A 22157-nucleotide genomic window follows, 5' to 3' on the forward strand; every position below is an offset into this window, starting at 1 on the left:
GGGTCCCACATCGCTCCCGACTCATAGGCAGTTCACCCTGCCATATGCGAAATACAAAGTTAATGACACCCCCAGTTCAGTTTGAACTGTCAATTCAGACAGGAATGAAATTGCATAGGTGTGAACACCCATGCAATCCAATTCTGGTGCGGACCAAAAAAAGGGTCATGCATGACTTTGATCCAAATGCGATGCAAATTCAGCCATACAATCTGTATGGCTAATGTCTTTGCGATGCAAATTTAGCCATACAGATTGCGATGCAAAGACATCGCATGTGATTTACATAGCAGTACGGTGCGAATCACATGTGTAAATATAAGGGTCTATAAAAAACTTAGTTACACCAGTGTGTAAGTGTAACTCCTAAACATAAAAGTGGTGCTATGAAAAGAAAATTAAGTAGGCAAAGACAACAAAATGAGGCATCTACTAGCAAAATCGATTCATTCTTTGGTAAAAAAAAAAAAACCAGATGCTCCTGTTGAGATCAGCGATAAACCAATGGAATCAGTGACTGAAGAAGATGTTGTTGTAGATCTTGAAACCGAGTCAAATGTTCAAATTGATCTACTGACTGGAGAAAATACACAGGAACATCTGGCTGCCAAAATGCCATCTGGAGTGGAAAAATCACCATTAAAAGAAGACTACGTTCTCTTTTCCCAAGACTTGCATAAAGCAGGAATTACCTTTTTGAAATGTTTTGGGGCTTCCATCCTAACCAGCCCACAGAAAACATACCATTTAATGGTAATGTTGTTTGTTACCGAAAAGGCATACAAGGGTCGAGCGTTTAAAGCAAATGGTCACTCTTAATGAGGAAAAAAAAAAACATGTGCATTGTTCCTTCTGCTTATATTATGGGCAGGAAAAGTCTAAGCAGACTCAGTTAATACAAGGTTGCAATGACTGGAGACACATCACAACAAGAATAATGGAACATGAAAACTCTCAATGTCATAAACTTGCTAGTGGTGCTTATTTTGTTAATTTGAGTGGCAAATCTATTAGGCACAAATTGAGAAGTAGTCAGATGTTAAGAAATCAGCAAGTACTATAACGCATGCTATTGTAAGCCACATAATTAATATTGTTTTTTTCATTGGTGTTCAAGCACTGCCATTCAGAAGCAGTTATTTAGAGTCTGTGGCAGGTGTGTTTTGATGAGTACCATCTCGACAATCGAGGTAACTTTTTGGAGAGTGTGAAACTTCTTGCTGACTGCAGTCCAGTCTTAATGCACTTAACTAATATTGTAGAGAAAGAAAAGAGCCATGATCCAGAGAAAAGGGAAATTTTTAAGTTGCATGTAAAGCAGAGAAAGGGACCATAGCGTAATACAGTTAAGCCAAAGTTTATTAAACATAAATTCCCCTTCCCCGCTGTATTACGCTATGGTCCCTTTCTCTGCTTTACATGCAACTATACATCTAATGGAGCTTATGGGCTTTGGAGCCATTTTTTTCTGTGGATATTGGAGGATTCCAAACAGAGTAACAGACCATGCTTCCCTTGGTGTGGGAAACCCATATGCATTTCAAAGGCTCCATTTATTCCAGGTTCTGGTGAGTGTCCATTACCACGGGGGAATCACTCTGGTGTGGTGAAGGTGGTCCTGTCAGTTCTGATATTGCACCGTGGTGAAGAAAGTGATACATTTGGATGCGTTTATGAACTTTTACAAGAACTTTATACATTTTTCATGAATGCAGTCACTGAGTGTGCATGCCATTCATTCCATCTTGCACTTCCAGTTATTTGGACTTTTCTTATAAAAATTTATAAGGTTATGCAAGCGCTGCTAGTGTAATTGTGGTTCATAATTCTTTGAGCATTATTGCACCTTTATTTATATTAGCAGAACCAGGTGGTCAAGCAGAGCTAAAGCACTTCGAATAGTTATTTGGAAGCTTTGATAATCATTTCAAAGAGTTATGCTCTGATCTAATAATTATCTTTAAAAAAGTAAGGGAATCCCCTGATTTTCTAACCTTTTTCACAACAAAGCTCTGAAATTAATGGAGAATCTCTGTAAATTTGAAACCATCCTAGTAGCGGTTACCTTTTGTTTGCATTTTTCACATCATTATCCCTGTATCAGATTATCTCCAATCAACAGGCCTTTATTTGTATCCAAGCATGGAGAATGGTGGATGATGCTGTAAAGCGTTTGATAAAATATGCAGAGACTTTGCTGGAGTTTTGCTGTCAGCAACTGAATTTATCAATTTTATAAATGAGAAATTGGCAAGTGAAAACCTCTGTTTGAAAAAGAGCTTTATAAGATCCACAATAATTGGAGAAGGTACTGATAAGAAACATTTTGAAATGTCTTGTTACAATGTTATCCTCTACACTGTTACAGAGAGTGTGAAGTCAAGATTTTCCACTCATGGAGAACTTTATAAGCAATGTTCTTGCTTGGATTCATATAGGTTTGAGGAAATCCTGGCCTCTTCAGACAAAATTCAATTGAATGTAATATCCAAAGTAATACCAGAAATAGACCTAGTTGTTCTACATGAGAAACAAATCTCTTTTGCCTCCAACTACAAAAATATCCGTAGGCCTGTTGAATGACAGTGATGATGAAGAGAGTGAAGAATTGGATTCAGATTTGGAAGAGCAACACACCAGTTCTAGCGCTGAGCCATCCACTTCTACAGCTGCTGCAAAGAAGGATTCCTGCAAGAACTGTGTGTCCTGTGCTTTCAAACTTCTCTTTCAGTACCGACTGTGTTCAGTGAGAATCTCTTCTTGGCATATAAATATATAATTACACTGAGCACTACGCAGTGTACATGTGAAAGATGCTTTTCTAAGTTAAAAGTCTTAAAGTCAAGAATCAGATTATCATTGTCACAACAAAACCTGGAGGCATTGATGCTCATAGCAGTTGAAAAGCAAATTGCGCTAAACATAAAGAGTGACAAAGATCAAATCATTGACAGATTTGCCAAGACAACACCTGAACTTAGCTCTTTACTGCTTTTGTAAGATGCTGGTCAGAGCTTTTTTTTTTTTTTTTTGTATAGTTTTGATTAAACTGTTGCACCTGTTAGATTGTTAATTTATGAAAACCTTAATTATGGAAATGTAACATTGTTGCACTTTAATGTAAGTTTATTTTCTATAATATTTTTTTTAACATGGTGTCAAATTCTGTGACAAATGCATGTAATGTGGGCAGTGCAATGTGTAGGTGGAGCTTTGTGTGGGCGTGGCTTGAGTGTGGGCAAGAACACATGGGCTGGGACACAGGGAGGCCCAATGATCTCCTATTGCCCAGGGGCCCCATGAGTTCTCAGTCCGCCCCTGCTCCCAACATGACTGGGCACCAGTGCACAACGCAAGGCCCATAAAGACATGGATGAGCAAGTTTGGGGTAGAGGAACTTGACTGGCCTGCAGAGTCCTGACCTCAACATGATAGAACACCTTTGGGCATAATTAGAGCGAAGACTGCGAGCCAGGTCTTCTCGTTCAACATCAGTGCCTGACCTCACAAATTTGCTTCTGGAAGAATGGTCAAACATTCCCATCGACACACTCCTAAACCTTGTGGACAGAATTCCCAGGAGAGTTGAAGCTGTTATAGCTGCAAAAGGTGGGCCAACTCAATATTGAACCCTACGGACTAAGACTGGGATGCCATTAAAGTTAATTTCTCTATCGCTCATTGACAGACGTAGTCCTCGGTGATACAGCACCTTCGGGTTATGTTGCCTCCACAGGAGTAGGACTAGACAGGAAATAAAATGCTCTGGCCACACCCTAGGGGCAGTCCCAGAGGGTATATCCTCTCTCTCTCTGCCTCAGCAAATCAGTTTTTTTCTGTCTAGTCAGGAGTAAGGACCTAGATACCTTGCTGGGATCTTCGGTCCTGGCAGGATTTTTTTCTTAGAAAAGATTTTTTAGACAGCTTTTTTTCTCCAGTGTTCCTGTGAGATCTTCAAGCAAGAAAGCTGAACTGGGCGACGGGCGGGATGTTGAGATCCAGTGGTCACCCCAGTTCAGCCTACGAGCGCGTGCAGGCCATAGCTCCGCGCTGGGTCGGCCGCGACATAGTCCCACTGGACGGGGACTGACCCTGCGAGTTAAACGTCTCGCTGAAACACCAAAGACCATGAGTCACGGCGTCCGTATTGGTCGACAGCCCTCCAACTTCGGTGGAGAGGGGTACTGTCAGGAATGGCGCCCGCCTGGTTCCGGTATGGTGAGTCGTATGTTCCCCTTTTCCCCCTGACGGGTCTTGTGGTGAACGCGGGCCCCTCTCTGTAATGGTAAGGATGGGTTCCCCTCTATCCTATAACATGTCACAGATCCCCCTAATTGAGTGTGATTTTTGTGTACAAAAAACCAGCAGGCTTGGTTTGGGAGCTGACAATCTAATTACAAAGTATGTTTAAATGATTGTAATATGTGGCAGCACTGGAAGCTTACTGTGTTTCAAGAAGTATCCTACCTGTCAGAAGTCACAGGACAGGGATGCGGCTTGCCAGGTCATTTCTCCAGCTGAAGCAGGCTCCCGACGGCCATGCGGTTCTGCCAGGGTTCGGTACCGCCGGTCAAGCTGATCTCCTTGAGAGAGAGGTTTTGCGATGCCTAGTTACTACAGGACGCCGCTATGCTGTGCAAACCGCCGTAGATCGCACGAGGCCGCCATTGTGGCGTAGCCTCGTGTCTGCAGCATGGGGGCGGCCATGTTTGAGGTGATCCAAACACCTCGTGGAGCTAGGGGAGGCGCCGGAAGGCGTGCAGAGGGGCGGAGCCGCCTCCTTCCTTCCTGGGCAGCCAGCCAAAAGACTTCCTGTTTGTAAAGACAGTGCTGTAACCTGTTGCAGTGAACTCTGAGCATCAAGTGGTGAGCCTGGGGGTCTATCTCTCTCTCTCTCTCGCTCGATAGGGATCCCTAGCAGGTAACATTGAGGGGCTTTTGTGGCGCTGGGGGTCTGGGGAAAAAAAAAAAAAAAAAGTTTTTTATTTAAATTTGGATTGAATTTTTCCGGGTAGTTACTGGAATAATCATGGACCCTGCCACACAAGTACCCCCACCTGTTTCCCTCGAGGGGGCCTCGGGACCCGCCGGTGCACAGAGCATGGATGCATTTACAGCAGTTTTGGAGTCTATGGTGGCTCGGGTGGAGGCGGCCTGTCAGGGACGGGGGTCAAGAAAGCGACCCCCGCCTACCCCTATAATATCTGACACCTCTGACTCAGATTCAGAGATGGTCACTGCAGCTGCAGGTCCCTCTGCAAGGGCTGTGATCTCAGGTAAAGCTCCCTCAGACAGTGAGGAGGACGTTCATTCTTCCGCCATAATTCAGGAAGAAGCATTGGTGGACGCACTAGTTGTGGCGGTGCGGGAAACCTTAAAACTTGAGGTTTTACCGGCAGAGGCAACTGAAACAGAGATTCCCTTTGGTACTAACAAGCCCATCAAAACGGTGAAGGTTTTTCCTGTACCCAAGTGTTTTGGTAATAAAATTAAAGGAGAATGGGAGCATTCTAAACTTACCTTTACTATTTCCAAGCGTATTGCTAGACGCTATCCGTTTGAGGAATCCCTCATTAAGAAATGGACGGTACCACCTGTGGTGGATCCACCTATTTCCAGGCTGAATAAAGCCACGGTTATCCCAGTGGAGGACACTTCGTCCTTTAAGGATCCGGTTGATCGGAAGATGGAAGCAGAGTCCCGCACCATCTTCTCTCTGATAGGGTCAGCATTTAGACCAGTAATTGTTATTGGTCTAGTTTCCCAGACACTTACGGAATGGGCGAGATTGGTACGCCAAGACCTTAGGGGAAAAGATATTCCCCAGGAAACATCTGATTGGATGGAACAGATTATACAAGGGCTACAGTTTATTTGTGACGCAGCCTTGGATACTACTCCCCTATTAGGGCATGCATCTATGTCAGCAGTAATACTCAGACGTGTGCTGTGGTTAAAATGCTGGTCAGCTGACCTAGGTTCCAAAAAGACCTTGACGAATCTCCCTTTTCAGGGGAATCGCCTGTTTGGGGCCACCCTAGATGAAATCATCAAGGATGCCACTGGGGGCAAGAGCACTTTCTTGCCACAGGCTGTAAAAGCTAAGGGACCTCGCAACAAGCGAGGACCTTTCTTTACCGCCCATAAAGGGTTCGCACGCCCGGCTGGAACAAGCGGGAAAGGCAAGACTCCTCCAGGAGGGTTCAAGAAAGGCTGGTCGGACAAACAGAGGACCGACTCAGCCAAACCCGAAGCAAAGGATTACACAGCCTGAAGGTGCGCCCCCACCCGGTTTGAGGGTGGGGGGACGTTTTCACCGGTTTTCAGAACATTAGATCGAGCATCGACTACTACTACCGGTGCGATTCTTCCCTTCCAACATTTAAGTGCTACAGGGAGCGGTAGTCACCGTTCCCTGAACAGATCTTTTACTTTACCTTTTCCTAAGATTAGTCTCAATTCCCCACAGGAATCGGATCTGGTTGACCAGACAGACCAAGAAGCCTCTAGCCGGGTGACTTCGGTCCCTGAGATTCAACCAGGAGAGATCACCGTTCCTGATAGGAATCGGGTGTCGGATAAATGTGTGGGAACAGAGAACGACCAGACTTTCTCGGATGGTCGGGGCCAGATAGCTCTAGGGACGCCTGGTTCAGATCCCGTCAGTGCCAGTGGTCCTAGAAATTCTAGGCTGGCCTCGTCAAGCCGGCCTGGCCGACTTGGACTTGCTAGTTGCGGACGTTCCGTGGGAACTGCGTCTCAGGGAGTATCTGCGGTCTCGAGGACCAATCTACCATTGTGCTTTACAGTCGCTGGTTTTAATGGCCTGGCCATTGAGACCCAAGTACTGAAGGACAGAGGGTTGTCAGCTTCAGTCATTCCTACCCTTATTAAAGCAAGGAAAGCGACTTCCAGCAAGGTCTATCATCACACATGGAAGACTTATATCGCGTGGTGCGAATCTTTAGGATTTCCTCCACGTACCTATTCGGTGACTCGAATATTGGCCTTTTTGCAAAAAGGGGTTGAGCAGAAGCTAGCCTTGAGCACCATCAAGGGTCAAGTTTCAGCATTAGCAATCTTCTTTCAGAAACCTTTAGCTACCAAGTCCTTGGTGCGGAATTTCATCCAGGGGGTGCAGCACCTGGCTCCACCAGTCCGCGCGCCCTTACCACCCTGGGATCTTAATTTGGTTCTGTCGGTTCTACAGAAACCTCCCTTTGAAAACATCAGGGAGATTCCCTTGCTTACATTATCCCAGAAGGTGGCCTTCTTGGTGGCTATCACTTCTGCACGCAGGGTGTCAGAACTGGCTGCTTTATCATGCCAGTCCCCATACTTGGTGATTCATAGGGATAAGGTAGTGCTTCACCCTAAGCCATCCTTTCTTCCAAAGGTGGTTTCAGATTTTCATCTGAATGAAGATATTGTACTACCTTCCTTGTGTCCTCAGCCCAATCATCATCGGGAACATGCGTTGCATTCCTTGGATGTGGTTCGGGCAATCAGGGTATACCTGAAAGCTACGGAATCGTTCCGTAAGACGGATTCACTTTTTGTGATCACGGATGGCCCCAGAAAGGGGTTGCCTGCATCTGCCGCGACTATTGCCAAATGGATTAGACAGACGGTGGTACAGGCTTATTCTATTAAGGGTCAGAGTCCTCCGTTCCCTGTTAGGGCGCACTCCACTCGAGCGCTCAGTACTTCCTGGGCCTTTCGCCATCAGGCGTCAGTGGTCCAGGTATGTAAGGCGGCCACCTGGTCGTCGGTACATACCTTTACAAAATTTTATAAAATTGATGTGATGGCATCGGCGGATGCCTCATTTGGCCGCAAGGTTTTGCAGGCCGCAATTTGAGGAGACCGGTGGTCTACCTCGAGGGTTTTTTTTCTGTTTGAAAATTTTTTTGTTGAGTCTCATCATTAAGGATGAGCATTGTAAACTTCTAGTTGGCACCGGTTGGGCCTTCTAGATTTGGATTTGATTTCCATTTTCCCACCCCTCAGTTGGGATACTGCTCTGGGACTTCCCGAAGGTGCTGTATCACCGAGGACTACGTCTGTCAATGAGCGATAGAGAAAAATGGATTTTTGTAAAATCTTACCGTAAAATCCTTTTCTCTTAGCTCATTGACAGACGTAGTCCTCGGTGATACAGCACATTCGGGTTATGTTGCCTCCACAGGAGTAGGACTAGACAGGAAATAAAATGCTCTGGCCACACCCTAGGGGCAGTCCCAGAGGGTATATCCTCTCTCTCTCTGCCTCAGCAAATCAGTTATGTCATAAAAGCAGTCTTTAGAGAATTTAACCCAACCCAACTCCAAAACAGAGGGGCGGGTACTACCCGCCCCTCTGTTTTGGAGTTGGGTTGGGTTAAATTCTCTAAAGACTGCTTTTATGACATAACTGATACCCGCCCCTCTGTTTTGGAGTTGGGTTGGGTTAAATTCTCTAAAGACTGCTTTTATGACATAACTGATTTGCTGAGGCAGAGAGAGAGAGGATATACCCTCTGGGACTGCCCCTAGGGTGTGGCCAGAGCATTTTATTTCCTGTCTAGTCCTACTCCTGTGGAGGCAACATAACCCGAATGTGCTGTATCACCGAGGACTACGTCTGTCAATGAGCTAAGAGAAAAGGATTTTACGGTAAGATTTTACAAAAATCCATTTTTGCGTGGAAAGGCAGGCACCCCAATACTGTATGTGTATATGTATATATATATATATATATATATATATATATATATATATATATATATATATATATATATATATATATAATATATAATAATATATAAAAAACAAATATATATATATATATATATATATATATATATATATATATAGAGAAAGGTGCATACCACGAATGATAAAACACAGGCTGCGCTCAATATAAAACTCTATAAACATATAAAGCTCTCCTTATACATAGTTCATGCATAAGATAGTAAGGTAAAGTCTGATATGGAGAAAGTCCATCACCCTGATACAGATCCAATGGGATTGTGAAGAAAAAAGTGTGCTCTTTACAGCGAAAGCCAATGAGCGTTTCGTCAGACTTCTACGAACGCTCTCGGTAGAAGTCTCTGATGAAACGCGTTAGGGCGGTGGCTTGCGTGGTCACCAAGGCAACGAGACGCCGTCCAGCCACGCTGATCGGCAACTTCCGGGACACCGAACATCGCGGGGGAGCCCGGTAAGCGGCCGGCAGGCCTCGGATTTCCTCCACACGATATGCTGATTGTTTGCTATTTTCATGTGAGTGTAATGGGAGAGGATTTGTGAATAAAGGTTGTCATTTTATTTGAACGATATTGCCCTATGTACGCCTTTATTTCCCTTGCACATATGATGGTTTCGGTGGACACTGCAATCGTGAGTGTGGTTCTGTATGCTGAGTCCGACGGAGTTATGTGAGACAACATCACTTTGATGGGCTTGTGATATTTTGACATCTGGTAAGAGCATTACCCTTTGGGTGGAGCACGAGGTGTGGTGGAGGCTCATTGGCTTTCGCTGTAAAGAGCACACTTTTTTCTTCACAATCCCATTGGATCTGTATCAGGGTGATGGACTTTCTCCATATCGGACTTTACCTTACTATCTTATGCATGAACTATGTATAAGGAGAGCTTTATATGTTTATAGAGTTTTATATTGAGCGCAGCCTGTGTTTTATCATTCGTGGTATGCACCTTTTTCTATATGTTTTTATATTTTAGGCAGCTGCTCTTGGTATTTTATGGTGTTTTAACCTATATGCACATGAAATATTGCCGCATAATTTTGTAAGCGCTGGGTGATTGGGTACTTACACTCAATCTTTTTCTTTTATTTATTTATATATATATATATATATATATATATATATAACCTGTTTAACATTCTTAGAAAATATTTCATATTTTTTTCTCTTTCAGCTTTGAACCCATTCGAAGAAGACAATATAGATGCTGCATTTCTCGAAGAAATTGCGTTAAAACGAACATCCATTCTTCTTGGTCTTCATTAGTTCTAGAAATCGCTCATTTTAATAACACTTTCCCTCTGCTGCATTCATAAGGGAACACATCTATTTCCTGTGACTTAGGTACAAACCATGTGGTTTAATACATGAATGTGGCACAGATATCCAAACTTGGATAACTGCTACAATGCTGTTGTGGTCAGGCATCTTTTACAACTGCAATGTCTCTTGCTTTCTCTGTTATACAGTATGATGTAGTGTGTATGTTAGAAAACACTGATTTTGCTCAGGGAGGCATTTACATGAAATACCATTTTCCTTATAGGAAAATTTGAATGAAATGTGAAAAAGCTGTAAAATGTTTAAATACTGAAATGTAAGCCTCATTACAACATGTGTTTTGAGAGCTTTGTTGAGTCTATGCACAAAATCATGATTTTAATAATTCATCATTTTTGCTGTTAACCATTATAAATTATTCTATACTGTATCTTGTTGAAGAATAATCTTTTTAAATACATTTCTATTTAGTCGAGTTTGGAAGTGACCACACAATGTGAGGAGTTGAACTAAATATGACCTTGATCGTACGCGTGTCCTGATTTAACTGAGGTCTGTAACCTTCCATTAAGCATTCTCTGGACTAATTTAGATCCTCAGATATTTAAAAAATCTTGCATTTTTGTTAAACAACACTTCGAGCACAATATGTATGATACTTATAAGACCGACAACACTTCCAAGGGAAGCTTAATTTTTTGCGTTTATACATATTTTTGTCTGTACTTGGCGGCTGTTCTCAAGATTGGATCTTTTGTAATGATAGAGCAGGATAACTTCAGGGAAGTCAACACTCACATCCCCACTAAAGCGGCGACAGTCAGGAAATTCCACCTTTATTTTCACAAATATAAAAGCAAGCCTGTGTTATCCCATGTTCAGAAGAACAGTGCGTACAGTTCAATCACTGGCCAGTTTAAATTATGCATTTTTTTATAGTGCGATTAATTTATAAACACAAAGGTCAGGTTAAATTATTACTTGTGAAAGTATTTCTTGTGAAAGCTGTTTTTTTTTTTTTTTCCTTGTATACGAACATATCTTGCTGTATGGTAACATACAAGACCTCTGCCAGCAATTCATGTAAAATTAAATCCTGTTTTCTATCCCACTATACTCTGAACTAGGTATACTCCTTCCACCACCTCCACTGCAGGAGTCCACCCAAAATAAGTCCTGCTATCCAAGCTCACCCAGAGGAATAATGTCAAGATTTTCCTCAACATGACAGTGTTCAGGCCTCGTGACTATCTGCCCAGACCTGACCACTATCACATGGGCAGGTCATATTGTCTCTTTCCTGGAAGCCCCAGTCCATTAGAGAAATTGAACGAGGTCTCAGACAAAGTAAGAAGTTGGCATAGGAGCATGGATGGGTTGAGTATACCTTGCTGGGGGGAATAAGGAGGGCTGTAAGGATAAGGTCTCATATTCCTTTAGATAATGGAATTTTAAAAACCTTCTATTGAACTGCTCTACCCTCCAAATATTTGATGGGAGTCTCCATCAAGGCTGGATTTATACCTTTCTGTACTTGTGTTCATGTATTTTACATGTGTTAAAGTCATGGACTTTTATGCAAGGTTATTGTTGCCTTATAAAGCCCAACAATGCATGAGGATATGGCCATTGCACAGATGTAATCTAGCACCATTAAAAACATTAGCTAACGTGTACATATGTTGATATTTTGTGTTCTATTTTATGGGTGTTAAACCTACACTTACCTCACCTAGTTCAGCTTAGGGAATAGATGTCTTTTTCAATAAAAAAAAAAAAAAAAAAAAAAAAGTTGAATGATTTTGACCTTATTGTTAGTGGCACCTGCAGACAAGTGGGATATGTCAAGATATACAAATTTCTGTTAGCATTTAATATATACTGTACTGTAATAACAATGTAGTAGAACTAAAAAACAGGATGTTAAGCCTAGTATACACAGGGCCGAATGTTGGGCTGGCATTCGGCCCGTGTGTACTGGAGTTAGTTTGACAGAAGCTGGACGTTCGGCCACCTTCTGTCGAAAGGGGCATGACTGAAAAAGGTCTGCTATTAAGCGCACACATTACTGATCGTAGTGTTCTGGTGGGGAGAGATTGTTCCCCTGTCAGAACACAATAGAACAGCAGGGGAGATCGCTGTGCTAACGCCAGATAGTTAGTTAGTACAGCGGCTCCTCCTGGCCTTTAAGGTTTTTTTCGTTCAGCCCTGCTGGGTTGAAAAAAAAAAAAACTACTAGTGTGTACTAGGCTTTAGTGAGATATTTGGGTGTTTTATCAGCAAAACAATTTCCCTTTATAGATGGGCAGGATGCACCAAAGTGTTTAAAAGGTAGTCTTGTTATCAATAGCAACAAATTTGTTTGCTTAACCTGCATCAGATAATGTTGGTTAGAAGCCAGTTGCCATGTTTCTTTAGAACACTTTTTATGTGCAAACCAGTGTGTACTTTAGAAGGCCACAATGGGGCAAACGTATGAAGCTGTATGGTCATTTAGCCCACACTTTTAACACAGAGACCCAAATTTTAAGTGTTGTACAACACTTAGTATATGCCCAATTGCCTGTACAGGTGTTCTACAGTAGTAGTGGAGCTATCCTGCTTGGGGACATTTGAATTTAGACTTATTAGATTTCAATTGGCTTTATCATTGGCTTTCTTATGTGCCGCATGTTTGAGCCTGGCTCACTGGGCTTGAAAGGTGCCAAAGCCCCATAAGGTCTGGGAAGAGGAAGAACATTTTCATCTTCAGGTATGTAAGCATTAGGACGTTGCTCCGCTGTGGTGTAGGTTCCATTTTGCAAAAAATGTTGTTCTTCCTCCTCTTGAACCTGCAGTAGAAGTTTACAGCCATTAGCATGTGATAATTGTTTTGTTGGAATTTTAAATGCTGAAATTTCTTTGGCATAAGGTTATGCAAGTAGGCCCTTAGTCATTTCTTAGGACTTACGTCTTCCTTACAGATGTAATTAACAAACATGTAAAGTTTGGAATTTTGAAACAGACTGTTTATAAAACTAACTTTTCTAATTTTATACATCTGAAATGCTTGTTAAAAATAAAGTTCATGATGCAAAATTGGTCTGTTTTGTGTTTGACTGTCTGCAGGAAACATTAAGCCTATTGGTGACATGTAGCAATGCCAAGACAAGTGATGAACCATTTTGTGTCCATCCTTTAACCTGTGGTTTAAAAAAAAAAAAACCCAAACAGTAGATTACTTCCCCAATCCTGTTTGCCACCTCCAGTACCCACTGATGCCATCTTGAAAAGCTCAAAATTTCTCCCAAGAGCTTTTCTTCAATACTCTGTCTTGAGATATGTCCCTATTAATATATAGAGGAACCAGACAAGGTAGCTCATTGTTACTTTGTTTTAGTGATCGATCCCCTAGCCCAACTGTAAAGCCTAAACCCTTCCGTAACAGGCCTAGAGGTGGCTGGTGTGTGCCAGAAATGATGCCTCTTTGCTAACAATGCAATATTCTTTATCATAAATCCTATTTCCTCACTACCTTGTCTTCTCACCACACTACCTACTTTTGCCAAAATCTCAGGCTTCACCTTAAACATTGGCAAATTATTGGCACTGAACATCTCTCTACCACCACCCACTCTATCTCTCCTACCAACCGTGTTTTAAATTCCAGTGGGTTGGCTTTAAACTCCCCTATACCTGGGATGATTTTTAACTAACTTCTATGATAAACACATTACTGCTAATTATTATTATGATGCTTAAACTCAAAGATCTACTGATATCCTGGAAAAAAAATACAATCTTTCTTGGTTTGGTAGGATAGCAGCCATAAAATTACATTATTGCTGAAAAGACTATCTTTTTTGCAAATTCTTACCGTAAGCCTCTCTTCCCAAATGCTAGGTACACTAGAAAACCACATACAGTCATTTATGTGGAACTATCAAACACCAAAACGTCATGTAAATACCTTCCATCTCCACAAACTGGATGGAAACCAGGATTCATCCAGTCTAATAAAGTACTAACTAGCAAAACAAATACACAGATTGGCTAAATACCCTGCAACAAAAAGCCCCCAATGGATCAGTTTAGAAGTGATAAACCTCAATCCCTTAAGAATAGATAACATTATGGGTACTTCTCAAACAAAGGTTCACACTTTACAATCTAAATTACTGCCCATTCATTAAGACTTTGGGACTCTATAAAATTATTCAGGACGAGAAGCCTTGCTTTTCCCTGGTGAAGGAAACCGAGGGGGGAGTCCCACCATCTGAATACAATGGCATAGCAGGGAGGATTCCTCCATCCACTTCAGATGTAAGGATGAGGGAATGCATTGTTTTTTGTTTTTTTTTTAAATATTTCTCTGGCTAATTGGGGGAAAAAAAAGGCTTCTATGGCCAGCCTAAGGGTGATGTACATTGTATGGCTGGCAGCTTTAATAAGGGTGATTCTAGCAGCGTACAGATCACTCATCACTTTGATGAGTAAAAATAATCTTTAAAGAACTAGATTGCTAAATGCCATACATTGACAACCTTATTTTATACACCATACCCTTGTCTTTTCTTCTCTCTCAAGTTGGCGTCTACGTTCTTCACGCACTAAGCGCTTCCATTCTTGCTTGGTTTCCTCACTTGGTGGCAACCCTTGTTCCATCCTTGCATAGCATGTCTCAACAAACTTCTCTTTATCTCTTACTTCTTGCTGCAGCTTTATACAGTTGGCTTGTTGCATAGATAACTCTGCAATATGGGACATCATTTTACGAGTTGTGTCCTTAATCCTATTTTTTAGTTCATTCTTCTGTCAAAATAATGATAGAAAAGAGGATGAATCAGTATGGCAACATTACAACATGCTTGTCTGGCCCTCACCTTCGGAACACTAAAGTGCTTGTTAATATGGATAGACTTTTCTCTTTCTCAGATTAGGGCTAATATATTGGGCTTTTTCATCCATACACATTTACAGTGTAAGTGCAGTGCTATCTGAATCTTGGGAAAAGGCAGATCTTTATCATTACAGACCTTTTTAGCACTAGTCAGGGTGTCCTCTTTGCCATTTCCAGCTTTGATGCGTATCCTATCTGATAGCTTAGAAACTTGCTCGTAGAGGAAATCCTTTTCCAGCAACTGTCCCTCCTTCTCAGCCAGGCGCAGTTCAAGCTGTATTGAATGAACATTCAAATATATCAGATGCCTATTCCTCTAATGACATTACAGGAAGAAGTACAGTAGCTTAGAATGATCACTTTTCATTGGAGCGCAAACAAAGGCTACATCCATAATTGGCTAGAAAGAGGAGCAGCAAATTAGGTAACTGAATTTTCGCTACAGCACTAGTGTGTGTGTGTGTGTGTGTATGTGTATATATAATATATATACATTTCTGGCACATACAGTATTAGGGCAGGTCCAAGGCTGTGTATCTGCTGTAATGCATATTGCTGTTTTTAAAAACTGCATGGGTTGAAGCTGAGAAAATTTAAAGCATGTGTAGGCACTAACCATTAACTTCTCATTTGCTCTTTTGGTCTGTTACATATGACATTGAAAACATTTTGCTATATGTTTTTCAATAAATGCAAAAAAAAAAATACCTGCCAGAAGTCTAGTAAGTTTTTACCTTCCTTTCCTACAAAACTCCCTTCCAGATTATGGAGTTGAAAATAGGCAGAGATGTTTGCATTCAAAATTAGGCAGGTCATACATCATACATTTTCTTTTCTTCAAACAGTGAATTGAAAGAAAAAAAAAAGTTCTAATTCCCACATCCACATGGTTAAATGTGACTGGGGGAATCACTTCCCTTGTGCTATTGTGTTCTCATGAGACCCCCCTCTGTAAGAACACAATGATCAATGTTGCCCGCTGTAGCTGGCGACCCCTATTATTTGGGAAAAACCCGGCACAGGGAGGTTGTACAGAAGTTGATTGATTGATTGACTTCTGACCAACTAGGGTGCCCATACATAGAAATTCAGCCAGTCCCTGCTGAACCGACCAAACTTTGATCCATGCCTGGCCAGCTTGAGGAAACCTGCCTAGGACAGGAAATATTACAGACAGGATCACTATGTGAAAGAAAAGGGAAAAATAACACAATAAAATAAGTGTTTGATTTAGTAATAGGTTTGCAGTAATAAGGGCTTACTGTACCTGTCATTCTTGCTAACATTTCCCCCACTGACCATGACTTGAGTAGGGAGAGACTTTTTCATTTCAAAAATGCAAATAGGCTGTTCACCTTGCAAGGGAATTTTCCCCAGAGCTCAGTGAATGTGTCTCACTTTGCAAAGAATATCCAATCATGTGTAAGGAAATAAAGGCAGTCATTTTGCTTGCACATGATGGCATGATGATGGAAGTCAGTAGAGATTCAATTTGTTCACCAAGCTAAAAGGAAAATTCCCTTGCAAAGTGCAACTTTTCTTAAAATGTGAACTATGCTGGAGGCTGTCATTGCCAGATTTTCCTTCATGGTAAACATGACGTAACTACAGAACATTTATAGTGAGAATCGAATTAAACCGGCTTTGATTTTAACTCTACCTCCTCTGTTTTCTTCAAAAGCTCTTGTTGTGATGGGTCCTTTCCTTCAAGCAAACGAATCCTACTTGTTTTCTCTGGATCCTCTGCCTGTTGTTCCAGGTCATTTAATCTGTCGTTACACTGGGAGAGCTGCTCAATAAAGAGGGAAAAAAATGATTGACTTTAAGTATTCAGTAATGCAATAGATTACCTTGTATGCAACATAAATGCAAATGGAAAAAAGTCATAAATATATTGTGTGTTGCTTTGTTTCACTTCTACAAATATTGGTCCCTTCTACAAATATAGCTTTATATGATTCCTTTTCAGAAAGTCGGGAACTATTATATTAGATCGCTTTAGGCCATTTCACTACAATAAACCAATAATACCCTTGTTCCCATTAGTGTTCATTCTCAGGAATTTTAGATAGATGTGAGTTTGTTTAAAGCACCTCTGTCACATCACACTGATGCATTATGTCAAATTCTCAGACTTTATTTCCGAATGCCAGTTCAGAACCACCAGTAGTCCAAATCTCCAGTTAAATAAATTGTAAACTCTGCTAGCCAAACTTTATGCCAAACTAATCCATAGTACACATCACTGGGGGGACATATTCAAGTATGAAAAATAAATTGGTATGTATGCAATCTCTTCTTTCATCAAAAATGGGCTACTAATAACTCGTCAGAAACCTACTTATACATTTTATTATAGAATGAAGCATGGTAGATTATCCTTAGCAATCAAATAACTATATATTTTTGGGAGCATTGCTGTATTCCTGCCAGACCATCAAAAACAAAGGTGCCCATCTATAAAAGTTTGAAACGTATTCGTGTTTTGTTTTCTATTCAAACAAATGGTTTTACCTAAAAACGCTGGTCTTAATGCCATTTTCTGCCATATTTTAACAACTGTGAAAACAATCCAGAAAAATAATTTATCTAAAAATGTCCCATATTCTCCAACTTTAGCATGACATAACCCATTATTTTCTTTTACAAGGGATTTTGTTGTTGTTCTTCAAATAGATGGAGCCATCTATTGGACAGTTACATTCAACAATGAATAAGTGTGAGCATGAAAATCACACATAACCAGTGCACTGAGCCATACAGTATGAAAATAGAAGATATAAGTTAATTTATAGATGTTGGCAACATCCGTATCAAACTGTATATCAAATACAAATGCAAACAATTTCAAGTGCAATGTTCAAGGCTTGTTTCCGCACCAAAAGTAAAGATTGAGCATATCGTAACCATCTTGGCCAGGCTTATGCTTGGTGCCTGGACAATCTCAGTAACTGATCAAAGAATACGAAAACTGGAAACAAAGAAGAAAGAGAACAGGAGCTAGAAAAAGAGCGAAAGAAAAGAACAGTCGTCCCAAGGATTCGCAATGCACGGCTGTTAGAGCGACAAAAGAGCACTGTCAAACCGAGACGGCTGAGCAAGGGCAATCCAGGGTTGCCACACCTGGAGAAGTTTCTCATGGGTGTCTGACAATATGGCTGTTCGTTTTTCCCCTGACCATAATGTCATTCATGCGGTTTTTAACCGCTTCAAAACTAAGAATTGGGGTTTTCCAAGCCCTTGCTATGGTCAATTTAGTTGCAGTAAAAAGATGTAATGCCAATTGTCGCTCTGAGCGAAGTAATTCTTCAATCGGCTTCCAGAGAAGGGCTTCGTATGGATTCAGTTTGAGGTCGTTATGAAGCAAGGTGCAGATTAGGGCATAAACCCTGACCTAAAGTCTTCACATCTTCAGGCAAGACCATCAGATGTGTGTCATCGTTCATACCTGTGAACATCCTCAAACAATTTAGTGGGTACACAAGGATAAAACTTGCAAGTCTAGCCAGCCTGTAAGATTATCTATGCAGAATCTTGTAGGCATTTTCCAAAATAAGCACATTCTTGGAACACTTAGTGTCAAGGTCATGATCTGCCAGTCCTCCGGATCTAGTCGCATCCCCAGTTCGCTTTCCCATTGGAGATGGTAGTGTTGCAGTCGGGGCTTTCTGGGATTTATTACTGAGGAATAATTCAGTGAAAAAAGGCCAGGGGATTGGGGTCGGGCCCTACAAAGACTATCAAATGGAGCCGATGTGTGCGGGGTGGGCTGAGATCTGAGGGGCAGGGAAATAAAGTGACCGAGTTGGAGATATCTATATTGCTCTTATGGAATATTGTGTGAGGACCTGAGGGTATCAGATCTCAAAATCCTAACCAGAGTTAGGAGATAAGGGTGGATATCAAGAAATCTGTGATTTCTGTCTCAGGTTATCAAGTCCCGAGGGGGGGGGGGGAATGGGCATTGAAAGAGGTGTAACAATGTGAGATGGGGTGCGATCAGGCCTGCAGAGAATTTGACCGATTTTCCACATTTGGAGGGTATGAATCTGAACTGAGCTAAGTGTCACTAGGCGAAGGGCAGTGGGAAGCCAAAGCATATCCCAATATTTTCAAAGGATGGCCTCTGCAGAATGCAATTTTAACAAGGCAGAATAATATTATAATAATGATGATAATTCATTTTCTGCACCGGTTTTTTATTTTTTGCCAATTTGTCTGCTTATCACTTTTTTTTTTTTTTTGTAGACATTACAGTTTCCTAGTTTAAACTTCTAAAATTTGGAAAGCCATTTTTCTGACAATCTTTGTAAATAAGCCTCAATGCATATTGTTAAAGAGCCAGCTAAGTTTGACATGTTTTCTTTGAAAATTTAAATGGCAAGAAGCCTAATAAGTGTGGAAATATTCATAGGAAGAACATGTAACACAGAATGGTTTTTGTCTAATAGTATTTTTTATCTTTAGAGGGAATGTTCAGTCAATGTCCTCTCTTTCATACTGAAATAGAAAGAGAGTTTAAAAAGGAGAGCGGAAGAAAATGTGTCCAATCTACTTACAATCATTCTTTATTTGAATGCCTATTCCTGAACGGTTTTAAACGTAATCTACAGAGTTCAGAATGGCAGCAAGGAAACTAGAAGTCAAATCGACAAGAGTGCCAGGGTATTTATATGTCTGTATGGAGATAAGCAAACCCGAAGATCCTAATTTTAAATTTCAAGTATGTTTGTTTATCAATTTAAAATATATAATGGGCAAAACCTTTTTAGATTTGGATAGAGTGGTCAGGTGTTAATTGCTGCCTTTGTCCCTATTGGGGAGATGATTCGCTCTCGAACTGTCCCGATCACCAGTGCCACCAGAAATAAAGGTGATGGTAAACCCAAAATGTTAAGACAATGGAACAGGAAATCTTGTTTCCCTAAAAATTGTCTAGGAGGGGATACCCCTCACATTGGAAATGTATACGCTCTTTTCCTGTCGAGTTTACAGAACAGGAAGTGAAATCTCCCTAATGAGATACAAATTGCCACAAAAAAGCAGTTTTAACCCTCCTGTACTTCAATAAATAAAATAGATAATGTTTTGCTTTTAGATACTGTATACTTTAAAAGTTGTTTAGGTGCTCTGGTCAATATTCTAAAGTAGGGGTCCTCAAAGTTTCTAAGCCAAGGATCAGTTCACTGTCCTGATTGTTGCCAGTATGAGTAGAAACTGCTCTAACGTTAGCGGGAGTGAAAAACGCCCCAAGGGTGGTGGTTATTGAGTAAAAATTACCTTATACCTTTGGTTAGAAGGAAGAGGAACAAAGCCCTATTGTTGGTGATAGTGGAAGAAATGGAACCCTACTGTTGGTATCAGTGGGAGGAATATCCCCCCCCCCCAATTTTTTTTTTTTTGCCATTTGTGCCCTTACTGTGGAGATTTACTTCTTTATATACAGTGATTACTGATGTCCTCAAGACAGAAAGTGAGCCTAAACCAACATTTTAGAGGTTTCACCAGAGCAAGAGGTGAGGGTAAATCATTAAATGTGGACAACTGTTTTGTTAACTATCTAAGTTGGGGATTCCCCTAACTTTGGTGAGATTTACTATAATTTTCTGGTGTGGCTCCAGGACAGGAAACAAAGGAGACTTTTTTCCAGTTGGTTTACATGCAGTAAAAAAAAAAAGCTAATGGGGGTTATAAATACCCTTCATTACTGTATATTTTGTCAAACTGGCATTTTTAAGGGCTACATTGAGGTCTCTCATTCCTTCTTTGCAACCCTTAGTATAAAAACAAATAAATGTGCCCCAGTTGTTTCAGTTGATAACTTGCATTCCCTTTTATAATTTTAGAGCTAAATACTTGAGGAAATATTTTTGGCCCTTTCTCTGGAAATAAATATTATTTGCAATTTTTACTATACTGTTGATTTCCAAAGTACCATAATCTTTTTCTGGAATTAAGTACCAGCTCCAAGTAGACAAAATGTGGCTTTTTTGAAAAGTTGGGGTCCATTTACAGATTGGAGTCCTGGTACATTGCATTAGTGCATGTTCTGTTAAGGAAGATCATTAAAATAATTTGGTAATTTGGCTGGCAAAGCACCAAAATGTTAAAAAATAAATAAAAAACATGTGACCGATGCCGGTGGGGATGGAGATCGGCCCCGGGGCATGGCACTCTACCAGCTTCTGTTGTGCTACTAGGCACAATGGGTCCCAACAACATAGCGTAATTGCGCCATAACCACGGATCCTATTGTCCTAGAATGTGGTTACTTCAAGTGATCGTTTTCAAGATGGCTTTCTGGCTTACCTCTTGTCTTTCTCATGTACATTCTAATTATCTTTATGTATCTTGAAGTTTGGTGTTGTATCAATGTTCCTAACAATATTGTATGCCTTTTCCACTTTTGTAAATAATTTGAAAAAAATAAATAAATCTAAAATACTTCTCCCTCGTGGTTCACCTAGCAACATTTGTTCCTATTCTATATCTGTAACATTATATTTTTGAACTGTAAAAGGTCCCAAATCTTAGTCAGTTCTTTCATGGCATTTTCCATATTTATGCTATACATGACTTTCGAAGATTAATAATCTCTTGCTTAAATTACATTTTTCGCCTTTTATCATACTGGGTTTCGATCCTTCCCAAATATTATTTTTAATAACAAATTTTTCTATTCACTATGCCTATTTTTGTACTGTATAATATACATTAAATTACTTTGTATCTTGTAGTTATTTCCATACCCGTACTTTATGATGTTGCTTCTTTATTGTTGCAACTGAATCTGCTTGTATAAATTGTTGAAATTTAATAAAATTTGACAACCAAAAAATCAAAATACACCATTTTATGCGATGCAACACCCAAAAATGCATGACCGTGTTTTTGCTGTGCATTATGGTAGACTGCAATCTATGTGCATTCCCATACAGCATTAAAATGAATATCATTGTAATGCACTGGTGCATGTAATGGTTTGTTGATGTAACACGTGTTACCACAACAAACCCATGTGAATGGGCTTTTAACCCTCTGTTTGTCCCACTGTTGAGTTTGACCAGCCGGCACTATCCTGACCTCACTCTCCACCCCCTCAAAAAAAAAAAAAAACGCATACAACTGTGTGATGTAGGTAGCCAACATGAAAACCTTAAGTCCATTTTTAAGTGACCTCTGACCCACAGCATTTCTCGTATTTGAGAAAAGGTCTTCTCAAATACGAGAAATGGAAAAGGTC

General features: G+C 40.7%; 2 protein-coding genes across 4 annotated transcripts in view; one reads left to right on the forward strand and one right to left on the reverse strand.

Annotated features, from left to right (window-relative positions):
* GSAP (gamma-secretase activating protein) overlaps window positions 1-10319 on the forward strand; it is a 214831-nt gene extending 204512 nt beyond the window's left edge. The window contains exon 31 of the mRNA XM_082255164.1: window positions 9929-10319. Within this exon, the coding sequence (XP_082111290.1) occupies window positions 9929-10020 (92 nt within the window). The 3' untranslated portion in view covers window positions 10021-10319. The remainder of the gene's footprint in view (window positions 1-9928) is intronic.
* A 2343-nt stretch (window positions 10320-12662) lies between these two features.
* Window positions 12663-22157, reverse strand: part of CCDC146 (coiled-coil domain containing 146) — a gene marked incomplete at its 3' end in the record, with an annotated part of 155861 nt that continues 146366 nt past the window's right edge. For all 3 annotated transcript variants that reach the window (XM_082255151.1, XM_082255149.1, XM_082255150.1), the window contains exons 16-19: window positions 16575-16703; window positions 15051-15188; window positions 14578-14826; window positions 12663-12866 (exon numbers count right to left, since the gene is read on the reverse strand). In XM_082255151.1, the coding sequence (XP_082111277.1) occupies window positions 12663-12866; window positions 14578-14826; window positions 15051-15188; window positions 16575-16703 (720 nt within the window). The remainder of the gene's footprint in view (window positions 12867-14577; window positions 14827-15050; window positions 15189-16574; window positions 16704-22157) is intronic.

The sequence above is a fragment of the Pelophylax lessonae genome (genome assembly GCF_965119305.1).
Source record: "Pelophylax lessonae genome assembly, chromosome: 4".
In the NCBI taxonomy this organism is placed as follows: Eukaryota; Metazoa; Chordata; class Amphibia; order Anura; family Ranidae; genus Pelophylax; species Pelophylax lessonae.